Raw genomic sequence first — 20,663 nt, 5'->3', positions numbered from 1 at the left:
AGCCGATGCCTCCACCCTATCCCCGTAACCCCGCCTAACCGTTTTGGACACCAAGGGCAATTTATCATGGCCAATCCACCTAACCTGTGTGGTGTTGGGTGCTCTGGTGCACAGATGAGCCAACACAGTTGTATGTGGTACAACTCTATTTTATTTTAACTCTTATAATACAGTTCGTTCTGGATACTCTGCACGTGCTGTCTCCCTGAGTGTGTCGTGTAGTAGGTCTGTCCTGGTCCTCCTCTGCAGCTAATACCGACCACCGGGGGTCGTGTCTGTGCTTTTATATCTTTCTGTCATTGGTTGTGGTGTTGTGTGTTCTGATTTGTCTGTTGGTGTGTCTATCATGATGTGTGTGTTTGAATATCATGACATACCCCCTTTTTACAAAGACATGTGCCTACGTGGTTATAAATATAATTGTGTCGTGAGTGCATCTAAGAGTGTGTGTGTGTGTTGTGTACAGCGTGTGTATATGACGTAACTATTTACATGGGGCGATGTCGGGTGCGTCACACTAACAAGGTTGTACCATAACAAAACATGGATGCGAGAGAAAAAAAAAACTTGAACATTGGTCCGGTCAGACGATATCTGGAACAATAAACAACAACAGGTTATAATACAGAAGTGTTTGACTTTTTATGAACAGCGTTATAAGTCCAGTCTAATGGGTGACCGCCTCAAGAATGGGCTGGTCCTCAAGCCGGTTCAGCTGTGGAGATTTGGGGTCACACTGGTTCACCTTGGACTGTTGGAGGTGATGCTGTTGCCGAAGTCTCTACTTTACCATTTGTTGTACTTCGTGCAGTGCTTGGTTTTTTCATTCGTGCAAATATAACATTCAACATCTTTGTTAGTGGTGCCTTGGCTGTGGTTTGGTTCTGGTGGCGATGGAAGGGGCATGATCCGTGGCATCTCCACAAAGTCATCCTTGGGAACCAGTGGAGGATCCGGCGTGTGCGTACGGTTCAGTTGCGAGCGTGGAAGGCGGCGCAAAGCTCGCTGATTGCGCCTACGCACCAATCCATCCGCCCTGCATGCCAGGAACAAGGTGGAGTCTTTTTTCTTTTTATGTTTGTGGTGGACGGCATCTTGTAGCCGATGGGTCATTGCCATCGAAGTAGCACCATCACTAATATCATGCAAGGCGATGACTGTGCCAGATGTGGAAGTTGGCCGAGACCGCGCACGCTGGTTCCGGCCACCTGCTGTGCCGGAAGGGCGACTCCGCAGAGAAACGTCGAAGCATGTCGCCTTGGAGAGAGAATTGTTGCTCGCATCAACGTCTGGTGATGGCGCGAATTGGTGTGTCCATCTTGGACCGCCGGTGCTGGTTGCCACTGCCGACCCAGTGGGACTGCCACGCGATCCATCCCCTGTCGCCGTGGCATCCGCCGTCACCCTGAGCGTGCCATCACCGAGGCCGCGACACCGCCCGTCCGGAGCAAGGTCTGGCGTGCGCAAATCAGAGTCGGCGCTTGGCTGCTCCCCATCTGGAGTCCGGTCTGCCTTCCGTCGATGCCCCCCGTCCGGAGTCCCAACAGGTTCACTGGAGGCAGCCGAGATTCCCTGAAGCTGCACTTCTGGAGTCGGAACATGCAGGAATGCACCAACCAGTGGAGAGGCTCGAGCCATCGAGGGTGGAAGCGGTGCGCCGCCACCGCAGTCGTCAGTGGTCCCACCGTGATCGTCAAGTGCCTCGGTACGCACTAGGCGAGGTCTATCACCTTGCACCTTTTGCATGGGAAGTGGGATGCTGTCGTCACTCGTCTCACATCCCGTGGATAGATCCTCATTAGCAGCTTGCTGTTCACTAGGGTTGGGTAAATTGTCAGAGTTTTCATCTGGTGGTGCACACCATGTCGGTGGACTGTCATTGTCTTGCCGTTGTCCTTCATTTGGGCTTTTCTTCTTTGGAATTTTAAATCTTCCCCCAGACATTGCAGAACCTTGTTTATTACCCCCAAATTCTCCCATATGTATGGTCTCGAATATAGGATCCAATGTTTCTATCGACATTGTACTATTTTCCAAAGAACATTCCGTTTCACTTTTCTTCTCAGGTACCTCACATGTATCTTTGTCTAATGTACATGCCTTCATGGTCTCTGGGTCTGATTTTGCTGGGACTGGCATGGTCACAGTCTCTCTTTTACTGTTCTCAATTGCCCACATTATACTCCCCATACATAACTGCTTAATCACTGGGGTTAGTGTGGTACAATGGATAATCGGGTCGACCTTATCTGCATCTTCACCATTAGTGGAAAGCACACTTGGTTCACTTGAAACTGCTGTGGGTTTTAAATTCGTTATCTGGCTACTCGATGTCGGTGTCCTCAGGATTCTTGCTCCAATGTTCTGCTCATTTATCAGTGGAGTGTGTATAGGTTCAATGCAATTAATGTTCCCCTCAAGGTTTGAAGAGTCATTACTGACTAACTGCTGGTCTCCGAAGTTGGGACTTTGCGGCGTTGTGTTGAAGGGAGACATTTGTCCCTGCTGTAGATATGATTCAGGTTGTGTTATTTCCATTACCTGAGGATCAATGTCTTGTCCATTTTTTCGATCCGTACTAAAACACTGGCAATTCTCAGTCTGCTCCTTGCAAGTTAAACATTCAATTAATTTCTTTAGCAAATCCTCAGCATCCTTCTGTGGCCGTGCAGCATTATTAATCTCTGTTCGGCTATAATGATCCTGAAGGTCAGCGCATAAACCTTTTTTCTTCGGGCTTGGACGAGGCGATTCCTTTGGCTTGTCTTCAGTTGGGCTCGAACAGTCTTCAGCGCTGTGCCCTTCATTGTAGCATGAGAGACCGTCATGGTCATGCTGCTGTGTAGTGGAGCATGGTAGGCTGTTATAGCCTTCTTGCTGTTCACGTGAGCATGGCAGACTTGCATCGTCTGCCGCTGGTTGGTCAGGAGAGGTTGCTAGACCCTCATGGTCTTGTTCCTGCAAGGACTGCACATTGGAGTCTTGCGTTGCTTCTATCGTGGAGGCTGTCCACGAGCTCTCTATGGAGGCTTGTGACACTGGAGTCACTTCTTGTTCGTGCAAGGACTGCGCTCTGGAGTCTTGCGTTGCTTCTATCGTGGAGGCTGTCCACGAGCTCTCTGTGGAGGCTTGTGACACTGGAGTCACTTCTTGTTCGTGCAAGGACTGCGCTCTGGAGTCTTGCGTTGCTTCTATCGTGGAGGCTGTCCACGAGCTCTCTGTGGAGGCTTGTGACACTGGAGTCACTTCTTGTCCGTGCAAGGACTGCGTTCTGGAGTCTTGCATTTCTGCAATTGTGGAGTCTGTCCACGAGCTTGCTGCGGAGGCTTGTGACACTGGAGTCACTTCTGGTTCATGCGAGGACTGCGCTCTGGAGTCTTGCATGTCTTCTTTCATAGAGTCGGGAACGTTGAGCGGGACGTGGACCACGCTCTGTGTGGCAGCAGGGTGCTCTCCGTGTGCTTGCACCGCTCCCTGTCTGTTAATGTCAGGCTGCAGCATCATCCGGTACTGATAAGTTGGGACGTCATATCTGCTGGATTGAAGATCCTCAAATCCGAAAAATGAATCCGCATCTGCGTCGGATTCAATGTGGGGGCCGCCAATGTGCAACATGAAAGGTTCGTCCGAGTCATAGTCGTATAGGACCACGGAGCTATCATTGGGCTCGCGAGGTCCGGAAACACTGTAAAGATCGTCATCGAAGTATTCGAGGTCAGAATCATCGGCTTGTGCGTAGGTAACTGCTTGTCGGAGGGTTCTTCGGAGGTCAAATTCATCTCCTGGGTCAATTTGCGGCAATGTGCTGTCATTCTAGGTGAGGGAAGGTTGTTTTACAGCTTTAACAGATTTTTGTTTTTTTGATTTGGGACGTTTCCCTTTTAAATTGGATTTGGGACGTTTCCCCTTTAAATTGGTGCAGTCTGGGGCCTCTGACATCCTGACGCTCGGTATGTAGCACGTAGGAAGCGACTGCGCATGCTCAGATCGCTGTTCCTTTACCGATGGCCGTTTTCTTGACTGCGCATGCGCAGCATCTCGCGCATGCGCAAACGAAACTTCCGGTTCTGCGCACTGCTCGCGCAACTGTGCTAGCGTGATACCTTTAGCAAGATGGCCGCCGACCTCGACCCAGCCCTGTCTCAGGCCCGGGATTTCGGCCTCTGGGAATTCGGGCTCCGGGATCCCAGCCACGAGGTGAGTACTGCAGCTTTTCTTACCTTTACTTGCCGATTGGATTGCGTTTTCTTCACAGTACTTGGAGAATTTGTCCAGGACTGCCTGGTAATCATACCTTTGCTGCCTCCTGAAGAACCTGAACCTTGTGAATATTTCTCTTGCCCTTGCACCGGCGATGGTGAGGAGAAATTCAATTTTTTCGCTATCATCCAGGTCTTGGAGTTCAGCTGCCACCAGGAACAATTCGAACACTTGCCGGAATCGCCGCCAGTTTTCGCGGAGATCGCCGTGGCACTGGAGCGGCTGCGGAACCGGGAGCTCTATCATTTTGCCTGGGCACTGCTGGTTGTCTGTGTACACTGAGGTATGCCGGCAGGTATCGATCCACTCCTGTACCATGTGGTGTTGGGTGCTCTGGTGCACAGATGAGCCAACACAGTTGTATGTGGTACAACTCTATTTTATTTTAACTCTTATAATACAGTTCGTTCTGGATACTCTGCACGTGCTGTCTCCCTGAGTGTGTCGTGTAGTAGGTCTGTCCTGGTCCTCCTCTGCAGCTAATACCGACCACCGGGAGTCGTGTCTGTGCTTTTATATCTTTCTGTCATTGGTTGTGGTGTTGTGTGTTCTGATTTGTCTGTTGGTGTGTCTATCATGATGTGTGTGTTTGAATATCATGACAACCTGTACATCTTTGGACTGTGGGAGGAAACCAGAGCACCCGGAGGAAACCCACGCAGACACGGGGAGAACGAGCAGACTCCGTGTGGTAATACCAGGTATTGCGGTACCTGAGAGGTGGATGACCATTGGCTAGAGCCAGGAGTCTACCATTGGCTGATGTACATAGCTCCGCCCTGAGAGGCGGAGTATAAGAACCGATGCTGTCCCAGTAGCCTTCACTTTCTGTATCGAAGCTGCTGGGGAACAGTTCTAGCAGATTAAAGCCTATTAGTTATGACTCACCTTGTCGCGAGAGTAATTGATTGCGCATCAATTTAATCTGCTACAACTTCAGTTGAAAGGATGAATCTCCGTAACAAACCGGAGTGCCTTCAGCTCAGCCCCCACACGGACAACTCTGCTGCTATATTCAAACATTGGCTGGTGTGCTTTAAGGGCTACCTCGACATGGCCGCCGGCACCCCCACGGAAAGACAAAAGATGCACCTTCTATGCTCGCGGGTCAGCCCTGGGATCTACCCTCTGATCGAGGAGGCGGAGAATTATGCTGCAGCGATCGAGCTGCTAGAAGGGCATTATATCCGCCCTGTGAACCATGTCTACGCTCGTCACCTGCTGGCGATTAGGAGGCAAAGCCCCGAGGAAACGTTGGAAGACTTCTACCGGGCCCTGCTGGTGCTGGGCCGAAACTGTGGCTTCCCGCCAGCTTCGGGGAACGAGCACACGGAATTTTGATCAGGGATGCTTTTGTAGCAGGTATGACCTCCCCCGATATCCGCCGAAGGCTCCTAGAAATGGACACGCTTGGACTTACTGAGGCACGGGCCCTGGCGGGGTCCATGGACGTTGCCTATAAAAACGCGTGGCACCCTGTTGCGGCAGCCCCTCAGACATTTCCCCTGACCCCGCAAGCCTGCGCGGCGAGACGGCCCGCTACCGCCGCCGGACAACGCTGTTTCTTCTGCGGGCAGGCGAATCATCCCCGCCCGCGCTGTCCAGCCTGCACCGCCACCTGCAAAGGGTGCGGCAAGAAGGGCCATTATGTTGGGGTCTGCCACGCCCGCGCCGTGGCCGTGGTCTCCAGCGACTATCGGCAGCCCTCCTTTCAGGCCCGGGCCGCCCAGCGCTCACCGCCACCCCCTATCCTCAGGCCACGTGCGACCCGCGGGCGCGGCCATTTTGCCCCCCGGCCACCACGCTGAACGGGTGGGCGCCGCCATTTTGTCCCTCGCTGCCGCCATCTTCTTCATCCCCGGACTCCATGTGCGACCCATGGCTGACGCCATCTTGGATGGGGCCCCAGGCCCGCAGCACAGCCGACTACACGCTGCCCGACCAGAACTCTCCATTACTGCAGCTGGCCTCGGTGACTCTGGACCAGAGTCGGCCCCGGACGCTTGCGAAAGCTACTACGACGATCTCCATCAACGGCCACGTGATGTCGTGCCTGATCGTCTCCGGGAGCACGGAAAGCTTTGTCCACCCCGACACGGTAAGGCGCTGTTCTCTTGTCACCCATCCCGTAAACCAAAGGATCTCCCTGGCCTCCGGGTCACACGCGGTGGAGATAAAGGGGTTCTGCCTAGCCAACCTCACTGTCCAAGGCAGGGAATTCCACAATTTCCGTCTGTACGTTCTGCCGCACCTCTGCGCAGCTACCCTCCTTGGGCTGGATTTTCAGTGCTATCTGCAAAGCCTGACTTTTAAATTTGGCGGCCCTATACCCCCCCCCCCCTTACTGTTTGCGGCCTCGTGACCCTCAAGGTCAACCCGCCTTCCCTGTTTGCGAACCTCACCCCGGATTGCAAACCCGTCGCCACCAGGAGCAGACAGTACAGTGCCCAGGACCGGACCTTTATCAGGTCGGAGGTCCAGAGGCTGCTGAGGTAAGGGGTCATCGAAGCGAGCAACAGTCCCTGGAGAGCTCAAGTAGTGGTGGTAAAGACCGGGGAGAAACATAGGCAGGTCATTGACTACAGCCAGACCATCAACAGGTTTACGCAGCTGGATGCGTACCCTCTCCCCCGTATAGCCGACCTGGTGAACAGGATTGCGCAATACAAGGTTTTCTCCACGGTGGATCTCAAGTTCCTGCGGGGTCAACCATACTTACCTGGTGGACACGCCCCTGCTCTCCGGGGTTTCTCTTTGTTAGGGGGCCGTCTAAAATGGCCACGGTCACCGTTCTCACCATGAGGCTGGGCCTCTGCGTTCCGGGGTTTCCCTTTGTCCAGGGGCCACCCAACATCGCTGCCAACTGTGTGTGTGCCACATGGGTGCGCCCCTGCACTCTGGGGTTTCTTTTTTTTAGGAACCCTCCAAAGTGGCTGCTTGCAGTGCCATCTTGATTTCTCGGCCTGTTCCATGCCCGTCGAAGATTCTGTCTATCTTGCTGCCAACCTTTCCCTTTCGTTCTGTCCCTTGTCTGTTCTGTGTACCCCCCCCCCGAACCATGTTTTTTGTGTGCCCCCCCCCCCCCTTCCTGGCCAGACACTCCTTCTCCCACCGCGGCCCCCCTTACTACTTCTCTTCCCATGCTAGCCCTCCCTGTTAGTACGGTGGCTCCCCTCCCCGGCTGATTCCATTTTGTCTGCCTACCTCTGTTCCAATCACCGCCCCCTCACCTGCTTTCCCTGTCTCCGCTCCCTTCTCTCTGTAATCCAACTCTTAACTGAAAACATACAGTCCCGCGCAAACACATAGTCCACACAGTAGTCTCTGGGCTCCGCTCTTCTTTCCCACTGCAGTCTTTTTTCAGCGCAACCTCACTGTTTTTGGTTGTTTTTTTTTCAATTTTAGAGTACTCAATTATTTTTTTCCAATTAAGGGGCAATTTATCGTGGCCAATCCACCTACCCTGCATCACTTTGGGTTGTGGGGGCGAAACCCACGCAAACACGGCGACCTCACTGTTGCCGAGCTTGGTCACTCTCCAGGTAATTAGCTCTCAGGAACTCGTTAGCCTCCATTGGGGTGCTGAAATAATGTTCCTTCCCCTGGTATGTGACCCAGAGTCTGCCCGGGAACAACATGCCGAACTTTTATAGAGTGTCACTTTTATAGAGTGCCGATTTTGCTCAATTGAATTCCACCTTTTTTGGTGAGGTCTTGGTAGACCCGGAATTAGTGCCCTTCCCATGAGTACAACTTCATCTGACGAGCCTACCTCAGGATCTTTTCCTGGTCTTGGTACCCGTGCAGCTTAGCGATGATCGCTCTCGGCTTCTCCCCTTCTTTGGGTTTCGGCCGGAACGACCTGTGTGCCCTGTAGAGTTCCTGGGGGTTGGGGAAGCTTTCTCTCCCGGCTAAGTTACCGAGCATTTGGGTGATATAGTCTGTTGGGTTCCTGCCCACGATGCCCTTCTGCAAAAGCACAACCTGGACATTTTGTTGCCGAGATTTGTTCTCTTGATCCTCAACTTTTGCCTTCAAGTTCATCTGGGCTGCCACCAACCTTTTCATCTCTGCCTTCAGAGCCACGATCCTGGTGCTCTGGCCTGACGAGGCCTTTTCAAGGTCCAGGATTGTTCTCTCCTGTGCCTCCACCTTCTTCCCAGGCCATCTATCATGGCTGGAGGGAGGTCATCGCCTCCATCACCACCTCCTTTACCACCACGTGGAATTCCATTTTTAGTGCCTCCCTCATAGCGGCCAGTTCCTTTTTTACATAGCTCTTCCATCCTGGTGGAGAGGGAGAGGCCATCATTGCCGTCGGTTCCACCGCTCCTGTCACCAGTCTTCCCCGCTCTTGGGCAACCAGGGTTTCCACTTCACCTCGTAAGTCCGCCAGTCCGTCCGCCCATTGTTCATGCTCTTTCCCATCACACCTGCCTTCTCGCCGGCTCTTCGAACTACTGTTTGCCGGCATCCTCTTCACCACTGTTGGTCTCAATGCAGATATTTAAACATTTGTTCACTTGATGTGGGCGTCATTGGTTGCCCATCCTTAATTGTACTTAAAAGCTGGTGGTGAGCTGCCTTCTTTAACTTAGGTGCATCATTACTTAGGTGCTGTTGGACTTCGGGTTGCGGCTATGTGGAGCTAAGTCGCACATTCGGCGGCTCCTGCAAAAACGGACTTTTGGGCTCTTTTCAGGGCCCCCAATGGCACTTTTTCAACGTTTCCCGGTGTGGGAAGGAGATTACAACAATTCCCCGATAGTATATGGCTTTTACCAGGAGCGGGGCGACTAAAAAGGTGGTGGTGGACCCGAAGAAGGTGCAAGGGAAGAAGAACAAAATGGCGGCGGGCGGGGACCAGGCAGCATGGATGCAGTGGGCACAGGAGCCACAGGAGGGTATCCAGCGCTGCTTCAGGGAGATTAAAGCGGACCTGCTTGAGCTGATGAAGGCTTCTATTGATAAGCTGCTGGAGACACAGACGGCTCAGGGGGTGGCGATCCGCAAGGCCCGACAAAAGATCTCCGACGACGAGGACGAGATCTTCGGCCTGGGGGTAAAGGTGGAGGCGCACGAGGCGCTCCACAAGAAATGGCAGGAGCGGTTCGAGGAGATGGAGAATCGGTCGAGGCGGAAGAATCTGCGGATTCTGGGCCTCCCGGAGGGGCTGGAGGGGCTGCATGTGGGGGCCTATGTGGTCACCATGTTGAACTCGCTGATGGGAGCGGGGTCCTTCCAGGGGCCCCTGGAGCTGGAAGGGGCCCATAGAGTGCTGGCGAGGAGGCCCAAGCCTAACGGGCCTCCGCGAGCGGTGCTGTTGCGGTTTCATCGGTTCGCAGATCGAGAGTGTGTGCTCAGGTGGGCCAAGAAGGAGAGGAGCAGCAGGTGGGAGAACGCGGAGGTTCGAATATACCAGGACTGGAGTGCGGAGGTGGCGAAGAGGAGGGCCGGGTACAATCGAGCGAAGGCGGTGCTGCACAGGAAGGGGGTGAAGTTTGGCATGTTGCAGCCAGCGCGACTGTGGGTCACCTACAAGGACCGGCACCATTATTTTGAGTCTCCGGAGGAGGCGTGGGCCTTTGTTCAGGCCGAGAAGTTGGACACAGATTGAGGGTCGGGATGGGCGTTTGGGGACTGCGGTTGATATGTTACTTTTTGATGGGGGGTCCTTTGCTCTTGGTTTCTTTTTCTTTGTTTTTTTCTCTTTCTGGTCGGTGAGGGTGGTTAGGGCGGGTTGGGCACTGTTTTGGTTGGGTTGGTCGGGGGAGCTCTTGGAGGGGGGTAAGCAAATGGAACAGGGGTGGATGGCCGGCGGTGAGATGGGGCCCCGCGGGGGAGGGGGAGGCCCGAGTCGGGGGTGAGGGGACTGGGCCTGTAAAAGGAGCTGCGTCAGAGGTGGCGGGGCTGGGTAGGTGGAAAGCGCAGGCTTTTTCCCGCGCTGAAGACTGGAGGGGGCGGGGCTGGGGCAGGGAAGCGAGGGTTGTTTCCTGCGCTTAGGATGGAAGGGGGAGAGGGAGAGCCTGTGGATGGGGAACGGAAGAGGAGGGTGTGTCACAGAATGGGAGGAGTCGAAGGAGAGGCGGGAGTGGCCGGGGTCAGCGGGCGTCAGCTGACTTGCGGAAGTGCAATAGGGGGAGTAAAACAGCTAGGATGGGTCCTAGCCGGGGGGGGGGGGGGGGGGGGGTGGAATCGAGTTGCTGCTGCTATGGTCAAGGGGGAGCTGGAGCGAGTGGGGGGCGTGGGGGGTCGAGATGGGGGTCTGCCGCCGTGGGGAATGGGCCGGGCGTGGGCTGCGGGCACGTGGCTGGCCGAGGAGGGGTTATGGCTAGTCGGCGGGGGAGAGGGGCGGGTAGCCCCATGATCCGGCTGATAACCTGGAATGTAAGGGGACTGAATGGGCCGGTCAAGCGGGCCGACGTGTTCGCGCACCTGAAGGGGCTGAGGGCGGATGTGGTTATGCTCCAGGAGACACACCTGAAGGTGGCAGACCAGGTAAGATTGAGGAAGGGGTGGGTAGGCGTGGTGGTATGTATTAGGGGTAATATGGTACCTGTGAAGCCGCGAGGCTATTGGCTGACAGGTCCCGGGTCCTGCTTGGATCTGCCGACTTCTGGCTCCGCCCTGAAGGCGGAGTATAAGAGCTCGAGTTCTCCCAGCAGCTGCATTCTGTAACTGAGCTGCTGGGGAACAAGTCTTGCTTAATAAAGCCTTGATAGACTTCATCACTTCTCGCCTTGTGTAAGTCATTGTGCGCTACAATTTATGAAGCAAGCTTAAAAGACTATGGAGCTCCGGATCGCCCCGGAGTGTCTGCGGATCAGCCCCCATGCAGCAAACTCGGCGGCCGTGTTTAAACACTGGCTAGCATGCTTCGAAGGCTACCTTCGAACGGCCCCCGGCCGGACCACGGAAGAGCAGAAAATGCAGGTCCTGCATTCCAGGGTGAGCCCGGAGATCTAAACGCTTATCGATGACGTGGAGGATTTCCCGACGTCGCTCGCTTTGCCAGGTCAACGCACGCCACCAACTCGCAACGAGACGGCAAATTCCCGGAGAATTGCTCGACGAATTCTACAGCGCGTTGCTGATTTTGGGACGAAACTGCAACTGCCCGTCGGTGAGCGCGATCGAGCACACGGACCTGCTAATCAGAGGCGCATTCATGGCAGGTATGACTTCTCCCCAAATTCGTCAAAGACTTTTAGAAAGAGAGTCGCTAGGACTCTGAGGCACAGGCCCTTGCGGCCTCCCTCGATGTGGCCTCACAAAACGCCCGCGCCTACGGCCCTGACTGCGCGGGAGCCCCTTGGGCTCTGTGGACCCCCATTGAGACCGACTCCCCGGCACCCCCCACCCCCCCGCAAGCTTGCACAACTAGAGCGTCAGACCATCCCGGTGGGGCCCGCTGCTACTTTTGCGGGCAGGCGAAACACCCCCGGCAGCGCTGCCCGGCCCGCGCAGCTATTTGTAAAAGCTGCGGCAAAAAGGGCCATTTCGCGGCAGTGTGCCGGTCCCGGGGGGTCGCCGCAATCCCCGGGGAAGAACGAGGACAGCAGATTCCAAACCCCCCCAACAATCCATGTGCGACCTGCGGGCGCCGCCATTTTGGGTCCCGGACACCACGAGGGGAGGATGGGCACTGCCACCTTGTGAGCCCCTGGCCACGTGCGATGCATGGGGATGGCCATTTTGTCCACCCCCGACCGCATGCGATTCATGGGTCGGCCAGTTTGTCCACCCCCGACCGCGTACGATCCATGGACGCCGCCATCTTGGCTGACAGCCAAGGACCCTAGCAGAGACGGCTCCACGGGGTCCGAAGAAAATGCCGCGACGTTACTACCACGACTGGCTTCGGTGACTCTGGACCAATCGCGGCCCCGGACGCTCCAAACGAAGACAACAATGGTGCTGGTCAACGGATACGAGACGCCATGCTTGATCGACTCCAGGAGCACGGAAAGTTTTATTCACCCAGACACGGTAAGACGCTGTTTTCTGTCCATTCACCCAAGCGCTCAAAAGATTTCTCTAGCTGCAGGATCCCATTCAGTAGAGATCAAAGGGTTCTGCATCGCGAATCTAACGGTGCAAGGGAGGGAATTTAAGAACTATAGGCTCTATGTCCTTCCCCAACTCTGCGCACCCACGTTACTGGGGTTAGATTTCCAGTGTAACCTCCAGAGCCTAACATTCCAATTCGGCGGCCCAATACCCCCACTTACTATCTGCAGCCTCGTAACCCTCAAGGTTGAACCGCCTTCCTTGTTTGCGAACCTCACCCCGGATTGCAAACCCGTCGCCACTAGGGGCAGACGGTACAGCGCCCAGGATCGGACGTTTATCCGGTCTGAAGTCCAGCGGTTGCTGAAGGAAGGCATAATCCAGGCCAGCAATAGTCCCTGGAGAGCCCAGGTGGAAGTCGTGAAGACTGGGGAGAAGCACAGGATGGGCGTAGACTATAGTCAGACCATCAATAGGTACACGCAGCTAGATGCGTACCCTCTCCCCCGCATATCCAACATGGTCAATCGGATTGCACAGTACAAGGTCTTTTCCACCGTGGACCTCGGGTCCGCATACCACCAGCTCCCCATCCGCCCAGGTGACCGCAAGGACACAGCCTTCGAGGCAGACGGGCGGCTCTACCATTTCCTACGGGTCCCATTTGGCGTCACGAACGGAGTCTCGGTCTTCCAACGGGAGATGGACCGAATGGTTGACCAGCAAGGGTTGCAGGCCACGTTCCCGTACCTCGACAACGTAACCATCTGCGGCCATGATCAGCAGGACCACGACGCCAACCTCCAAAAATTCCTTCAGACCGCTAACGCACTGAACCTCACATATAACGAGGAAAAATGCGTTTTTAGCGCCAACCGTCTGGCCATCTTGGGATACGTAGTGCGCAATGGAGTGATAGGCCCCGACCCCGAACGCATGTGCCCCCTTATGGAATTTCCCCTCCCCCACTGCTCCAAAGCCATGAAACGCTGCCTGGGCTTCTTTTCACATTACGCCCAGTGGGTTCCCCAGTACGCAGACAAGGCCCGCCCGTTAATACAGTCCACTACCTTCCCACTGTCGACAGAGGCCCGCCAGGCCTTCAGCCGCATCAAAGCGGATATCGCAAAGGCCACGATGCATACGATCGACGAGTCCCTCCCCTTCCAGGTCGAGAGCGACGCATCCGATGTAGCTCTGGCGGCCACCCTAAACCAAGCGGGCAGACCCGTGGCCTTTTTCTCCCGGACCCTCCACGCCTCAGAAATCCGCCACTCCTCAGTGGAAAAGGAAGCCCAAGCCATAGTGGAAGCTGTGCGACATTGGAGGCATTACCTGGCCGGCAGGAGATTCACCCTCCTCACTGACCCAACGGTCGGTAGCCTTTATGTTCGACAATGCACAGCGGGTCAAAATTAAGAATGACAAGATCTTGAGGTGGAGGAGTGAGCTCTCCACCTATAACTATGAGATCTTGTATTGTCCTGGAAAGCTGAACGAGCCGTCCGATGGCCTATCCCGCGGCACATGTGCCAACGCACAAATAGACCGCCTCCAGGCCCTCCACGAGGACCTCTGCCACCGGGGGTCACTCGATTCTACCATTTCGTAAAGTCCCACAACCTACCCTACTCTGTGGAGGAGGTCCGTACAGTGACCAGGAACTGCCAAATCTGCGCAGAGGCAAACCGCACTTTTTCAGGCTAGATAGAGCGCACCTGATAAAGGCTTCCTGTCCCTTTGAACGCCACAGTTTGGATTTCAAAGGCCCCCTCCCCTCCACTGACCGCAACGCATACTTCCTGAACTTGGTGGATGAGTACTCCCGTTTCCCCTTCGCCATCCCCTGCTCCGACATGACAGCGGCCACGGTCATTAAAGCCCTTGGCACCATCTTTACACTGTTCGGTTTCCCCGCTTACATCCATAGCGACAGAGGGTCCTCCTTCATGAGCGACGAGCTGCGTCAGTTCCTGCTCAGCAAGGGCATTGCCTCGAGAAGGACGACCAGCTGCAACCCCCGGGGGAACGGTCAGGTAGAGAGTGAGAACGGAACGGTCTGGAAGACCGTCCTACTGGCCCTACGGTCCAGAGATCTCCCAGTTTCCCGGTGGCAGGAAGTCCTCCCGGATGCTCTCCACTCCATCCGGTCGCTGCTGTGTACCACCACTTACCAAACGCCTCACGAGCGCCTCCTTGTCTTCCCTAGGAAGTCCTCCTCCGGAACGTCGCTGCCGACCTGGCTGGCAACCCCAGGACCCATCTTGCTCCGGAAACATGTGCGGGCGCACAAATCGGACCCATTGGTCGAGAGGGTTCACCTTCTCCACGCAAACCCTCAGTACGCCTACGTGACGTACCCGGACGGCCGACAGGACACTGTCTCCCTGCGGGACCTGGCGCCCCCCCGGCAACACACACACACCCCCAACACCGATCACCCCCTCCCGTGCCCGCCCAGGAGTAAAGAAACAGGAACGAACAGCGCAACGCTCCCGGAGATGACAGGGCCCGAGTCAGCACTTGCACCACCACCGGGGCTGAGGCGATCAACGAGGACGACCAGGGCACCCGCTCGACTTGTGGAATCCGCGTGACACCAAGAAAACAAGAATTTTGTTGTAAACAATTTTGTTGGAAATAATTCTGACACAAACTTGTACATAGCTAAATGTTGGGCTAAAAATGCATAGCCACTGTTCGAAATGTGTTCCAGGACCAGCCTTGTAAACCCCTACCACCATGCGAACCACCACCCCGCCGGGTTATTTTTTAACAAGGGGTGAATGTGGTGGTATGTATTAGGGGTAATATTGTATCTGTGAAGCCGAGAGGCTATTGGCTGACAGGTCCCGGGTCCTGGTTGGATCTGCCGACTTCTGGCTCCGCCCTGAAGGTGGAGTATAAGAGCTCGAGTTCTCCCAGCAGCCGCATTCTGTAACTGAGCTGCTGGGGAACAAATCTTGCTTAATAAAGCCTCGATAGACTTCATCACTTCTCGCCTTGTGTAAGTCATTGTGCGCTACAGTAGGTCAGGTGTTTCATTCGGGGCTGGGTGCCAAAAATCGAGGGGTGGCGATCTTGGTGGGAAAGAAGGTGTCATTCGAGGCGTCGAGCATTGTGGCAGACAATGGCGGTAGGTACGTAATGGTAGGTGGTAAGCTGCAGGGAGAGAGGGTGGTATTGGTCAATGTGTATGCCCCGAATTGGGACGATGCGGGTTTTATGCGGCGCATGTTGGGTCGGATCCCAGACTTGGAAGTGGGGGGGCCTGATAATGGGGGGTGACTTTAACACGGTGCTGGATCCAGCAGTGGATCGCTCCAGGTCTAGGACGGGTAAGAAGCCGGCGGCGGCTAGAGTGCTAAGGGGGTTTATGGACCAGATGGGAGGGGTGGACCCTTGGAGATTTGCAAGGCCGGGGGCTAAGGAATTTTCATTCTTCTCACATGTCCATAAGGATTATTCCCGAATCTACTTTTTTATTTTGAGCAGGGCGCTGATATCGAGAGTAGAGGATACCGAGTATTCGGCGATAGCCATTCCGGACCACGCCCCGCATTGGGTGGACTTAGAGCTGAGGGAGGAGAGGGACCAGCGGCCGTTGTGGCGCTTGGAGGTGGGGCTGTTGGCGGATGAGGAGGTGAGCGAGCGAGTCCGAGGAAGTATAGAGAGGTACCTGGAGGCCAACGATAACGGCGAGGTCCGAGTGGGGATGGTATGGGAGGCGCTGAAGGCGGTGGTTAGGGGAGAGCTGATCTCCATTAGGGCCCACAAGGAGAGGAAGGAGCGGGGAGAGAGGGAGAGGCTGGTGGGGGAGATGGTGAGGTTAGACAGGAGGTATGCGGAGGTGCCCACGGAAGGATTATTGAGGAAGAGGCGCAGCCTCCAGGTCGAATTCGACCTGGTGACCACCAGGAAGGCGGAGGTGCAGTGGAGGAAGGCCCAGGGGGTGATTTACGAGTATGGGGAAAAGGCAAGCCGGATGCTGGCGCATCAGCTTCGGAAGCGGGACGCAGCTAGGGAGATAGGGGGAGTTAAGGACAGGGGAGGGAGTGTGGTGCGGAGTGGGGTTGGCATCAATGGGGTCTCCAGGGACTTTTATGAGGAATTGTACCGGTCCGAGCCCCCACGGGAGGAGGGAGGGATGGGCCGCTTCCTGGACCAATTGAGGTTTCCGAAGGTGGAGGAGGGACTGGTGGCGGGATATGGGGGGCCCGATTGGGCTGGAGGAGTTGACCAAAGGGATAGGGAGCATGCAGGCGGGGAAGGCACCGGGGCCTGACGGTTTCCCGGTCGAATTCTATAAAAAATATATGGATCTGTTGGGTCCGTTGCTAGTTAGGACCTTCAATAAGGCAAGGGAGAGGGGGGCTTTGCCCCCGACGATGTCCCGGACACTGATCTCCTTGATCCTGAAGCGGGACAAGGATCCCGTGCAGTGTGGGTCTTACAGACCGATTTTGTTGCTAAATATAGATGCCAAGGTGCTGGCGAAGATCTTCGCCACGAGCTTTGAGGATTGTGTGCCGCAAATCATCCACGAAGACCAGACGGGGTTCGTGAAGGGGAGGCAGTTGAACGTGAATGTGCGGAGGCTTTTGAACGTTATCATGATGCCGGCGAGGGAGGGGGAGGCGGAGATAGTGGTGGCGATGGACGCTGAGAAAGCCTTCGATAGGGGGTACCTGTGGGAGGTGCTGAAGAGGTTTGGGGAGGGGGAGGGGTTGGTCAGGTGGGTTAGGCTGTTGTATGAGGTCCCGATGGCAAGTGGCAAGTGTGGCCACAAACAGGAGGAGGTCCGAGTACTTTCGGTTGCACCAATGGACGAGGTAGTGGTGTCCCCTGTCCCCCCCGCTCTTCGCACTGGTGATTGAACCCCTGGCTATGACACTGAGGGAGTCGAGGAACTGGAGGGGGTTGGTGCGGGGTGGGGAGGAGCATAGGGTGTCACTCTATGCGGACGACTTGCTGCTATATGTGGCGGACCCGGTGGGGGGAATGCTGGAGGTAATGAGGATCCTGAGGGAACTCTGGGATTTTTCGGGGTACAAGCTCAACATGGGGAAGAGCGAGCTGTTCGTGATTCACCCAGGGAACCAGGAGAGGGGGATTGGCGAGCTCCACTAAAAAGGGCGGAGAGGAGCTTCAGATATTTGGGGGTCCAGGTGGCCAGGAGCTGGGGGGCCCTACATAGGCTTAATTTCACAAGGCTGGTGGAGCAAATGGAGGAGGAGTTCAAGAGGTGGGACGCGTTGCCACTGTCCTTGGCGTGTAGGGTGCAGTCCGTCAAAATGACGGTGCTCCCAAGGTTTTTGTTCCTGTTCCAGTGCCTCCCCGTGTTTATCCCGAAGGCCTTCTTTAGGCGGGTCAACAGGAGTATAATGGGATTCGTGTGGGCGCGAGGGACTCCGAGGGTGAGAAGGGTGTTCCTGGAGCGGAGTAGAGATAGGGGGGGGCTGGCGCTGCCCAACCTCTGTGGGTACTACTGGGCCGCCAATGCGACGATGGTGCGCAAGTGGTTGATGGAGGGGAAGGGGGCTGCATGGAAGAGGTTGGAGACGGCGTCTTGTGTGGGTACGAGTCTGGGGGCGCTGGCAACGGCGCCGCTGCCGCTCCCTCGAAGGAGGTATACCACGAGCCCGCTGGTGGTGGCTGCCCTCAAAATTTGGGGGCAGTGGAGGCGGCACAGGGGGGAAGTTGGTGCCTCGGCGTGGACCCCAATACGGGGGAACCACCGGTTCGTCCCAGGGAGAACAGATGGACGGTGTTCGGGGTGGCACAGGGCAGGGATACGAAGGTTGGGGGACCTGTTTGTGGACGGGAAGTTCGCGAGTTGGGTGAGCTGGAGGAGAAGTACGGGCTCCCCCCAGGGAACACCTTCAGGTACTTACAGGTAAGGGCGTTTGCCAGGCGGCAGGTGGTGGAATTCCCGCAGCTGCTGCCACATGCAGTACAGGACAGGATGCTCTCGGGGGGGTGGGTGGGAGTAGGGAAGATCGCGGAAACTTACCAGGTGAAGTAGGAGGAGGAGGAGGCCTCGGTGGTGGAGGTGAAAGGTAAGTGGGAGGAGGAGTTGGGAGAGGAGATTGAGGAAGGGACGTGGGCAGATGCCCTCGGGAAGATGAACTTTTCCTCATCGTGTGCGAGGCTCAGCCTCATACAGTTTAAGGTGCTGCACAGGGCACACATGTCCGGGACAAGGATGAGCTGTTTTTTTGGGGGTGAGGACAGGTGTGTTAGGTGCTCAGGGAGCCCAGCAAATCCCACCAAGTTCTGGGCGTGCCCAGCGCTGGAGGAATTTTGGAAGGGCGTAGCGAGGACGGTGTCGTGGGTGGTAGGATCCAGGGTCAGACCGGGCTGGGGCTCGCAATATTTGGGGTCGCAGAGGAGCCGGGAGTGCAGGAGGCGAAAGAGGCCGGTATTCTGGCCTTTGTGTCCCTGGTAGCCCGGCGAAGGATTCTTCTTCAGTGGAAGGATGCAAGGCCCCCAAGCGTGGAATCCTGGATCAATGATATGTTGTGGTTTATTAAGTTGGAGAGGTGAAATTTGCCTTGAGAGGGTCGGTACAAGGGTTCTTTAGACGGTGGCAACTGTTCTTAGACTTCCTGGCAGAACGGTAGACATTGGTCAATGGCAGCAGCAACTCGGGGGTGGGGGGGGGGGGGTTACTTTATTTTTGTTTTTGTTATTTACACTGAAGGGTCTGAGGGGGTGCATACACCTGTTGTGTTAAGTCGGGGTGTTAATGTTAATTTATTATTTATGTACAGGGGGGAGGGGGGTATGGAGGGTTGCTTTTATAGACTTTGTTTTGTACTTAACACTGTTGGGTTCCTTTTTCATTTTGTTATTGATATTTTATGAAAACCTTAATAAAAATTATTTTAAAAAAAAATTACTTAGGTGCTGTTAGGAGGGGGTTCCAGGATTTTGACCCAACAACAGTGAAGGAATGGCGATATATTTTCAATGATCAATGATGAAGGAAATTCAGCCATAGTGAGAATTTGATATAAAACCAAAGTATATCAGTTCTGGGTCAAATTCCTTGGTGAGAAGGAAAACATACATTACTTCCTCTGAAGCTATCGTCCTATAGTTACACCAAAATCTTCCAGGGAATTCCAGGCCAGTATATTTACTTAATAAAATAATTCCCTCATGGGTGGGGGAGGGATCTGCCGATTAGCTTTGATAACTTCAGCAGAAAATTGGCAGAAGGTTAAATAGATCGAGCAACCTCTACACTGGTCTGACAGAGACATTTTTAGATGGAATTTACCGGCTGCTCACACCAGCGGTATATTACAGTCCCACTGATGGTGCACAGGTTTCCCGGGAACGAGGGGTGCAGTCAACGGGAAATCCCGTTGACAACGGCGGGACTTGAAAATCCCGCTGGCGGGCCGCCTCCGCTGCTAAAAAACACGCAATGGGTTGGTCTTTAAATCCCACTCATTGTGTCTAATCGGAAGAATCCCAGAGGAAATTCTCAGTTTTCTGTCAATTAATTTAATGTGTTTCTGTTCACTTTCAGGGACAATACATTATGAACCCTTCATTGGTTTAAAGGACTTACAGTGGAAGTTATATAAAGGGGCAGTAGGAAGAAGAGCTCCTGAGGTGTTTATGGATGAACATAAGTGTAAATTATATCCCATCCTAACAGGGAGACCACATAAAGGAAATCTTCCTGTTCCTTTGATCTGTAAAGGTAATAAATATATAGAAGTGTTCTAGATGCAGAAGTGTGACCTGACCACTTGCCAATTTTTTCAGGAGTTAAATAAATCATGGTTCTTTGAAAATCTGAATTGTTGACTGAACTTCTTGACAAATTGATGAGCATCTCATGCACCTGAAGGCTGTTGGAATATATCTGTGATATATTTTACACACTGAGGGTAACTGATTGCAGGCTGCAAAGTTAACACAACTTTTCCAGTAGGCAACGAGTCACTGAGCCATCCGAACTGAAAGACAGGTTTGATTTCGAATATTAGCTGAGTTAACTGATTCAAGCCATGATTGCAGTGCTGCATAAGTAGTCCTAACCTCCTCAATTGGGAAAGAAAAAACTGACCTAGCTTCTGCACCTGATCCAAAATGGATCTCAGTTGAAGATCGGGGGCACGATTTAATGGAAAGTGTGGTAGTGATCAGGAACTGCCACCAGTTTCCCGTCACTCGACCCACTGAGGCCTTCACCAGTATCAAATGTTAATTGGTTCACTTACCCAATCCCCATGGGCTTCATGCCACAAATGATGGTCCCGCCAGCTGATTCGCCGGGACCGTGCCAGCCAGCTCCCTGCAACCAAGGGGGAGCAGTTCCTGCAGAACTGATACCACATAGCTCGCCAAGGAGACCAGCCTCATGATTCGGGGAT

The 20,663-nt window shown here is 54.6% G+C and overlaps 1 protein-coding gene across 1 annotated transcript in view; it reads left to right on the top strand.

Moving 5' to 3' along the window:
- Window positions 1-20,049, top strand: part of LOC140430035 (uncharacterized) — a 100,264-nt gene extending 80,215 nt beyond the window's left edge. Inside the window, exon 5 of the mRNA XM_072517588.1 lies at window positions 19,811-20,049. Within this exon, the coding sequence (XP_072373689.1) occupies window positions 19,811-20,013 (203 nt within the window). The 3' untranslated portion in view covers window positions 20,014-20,049. The remainder of the gene's footprint in view (window positions 1-19,810) is intronic.
- Window positions 20,050-20,663: the final 614 nt, after the last annotated feature.

Source organism: Scyliorhinus torazame, chromosome 9, assembly GCF_047496885.1.
Source record: "Scyliorhinus torazame isolate Kashiwa2021f chromosome 9, sScyTor2.1, whole genome shotgun sequence".
Classification (NCBI taxonomy): Eukaryota; Metazoa; Chordata; class Chondrichthyes; order Carcharhiniformes; family Scyliorhinidae; genus Scyliorhinus; species Scyliorhinus torazame.
The sequence above is the reverse complement of the archived record's forward strand: the minus strand, read 5'-3'. Positions and strand labels throughout refer to the sequence as shown.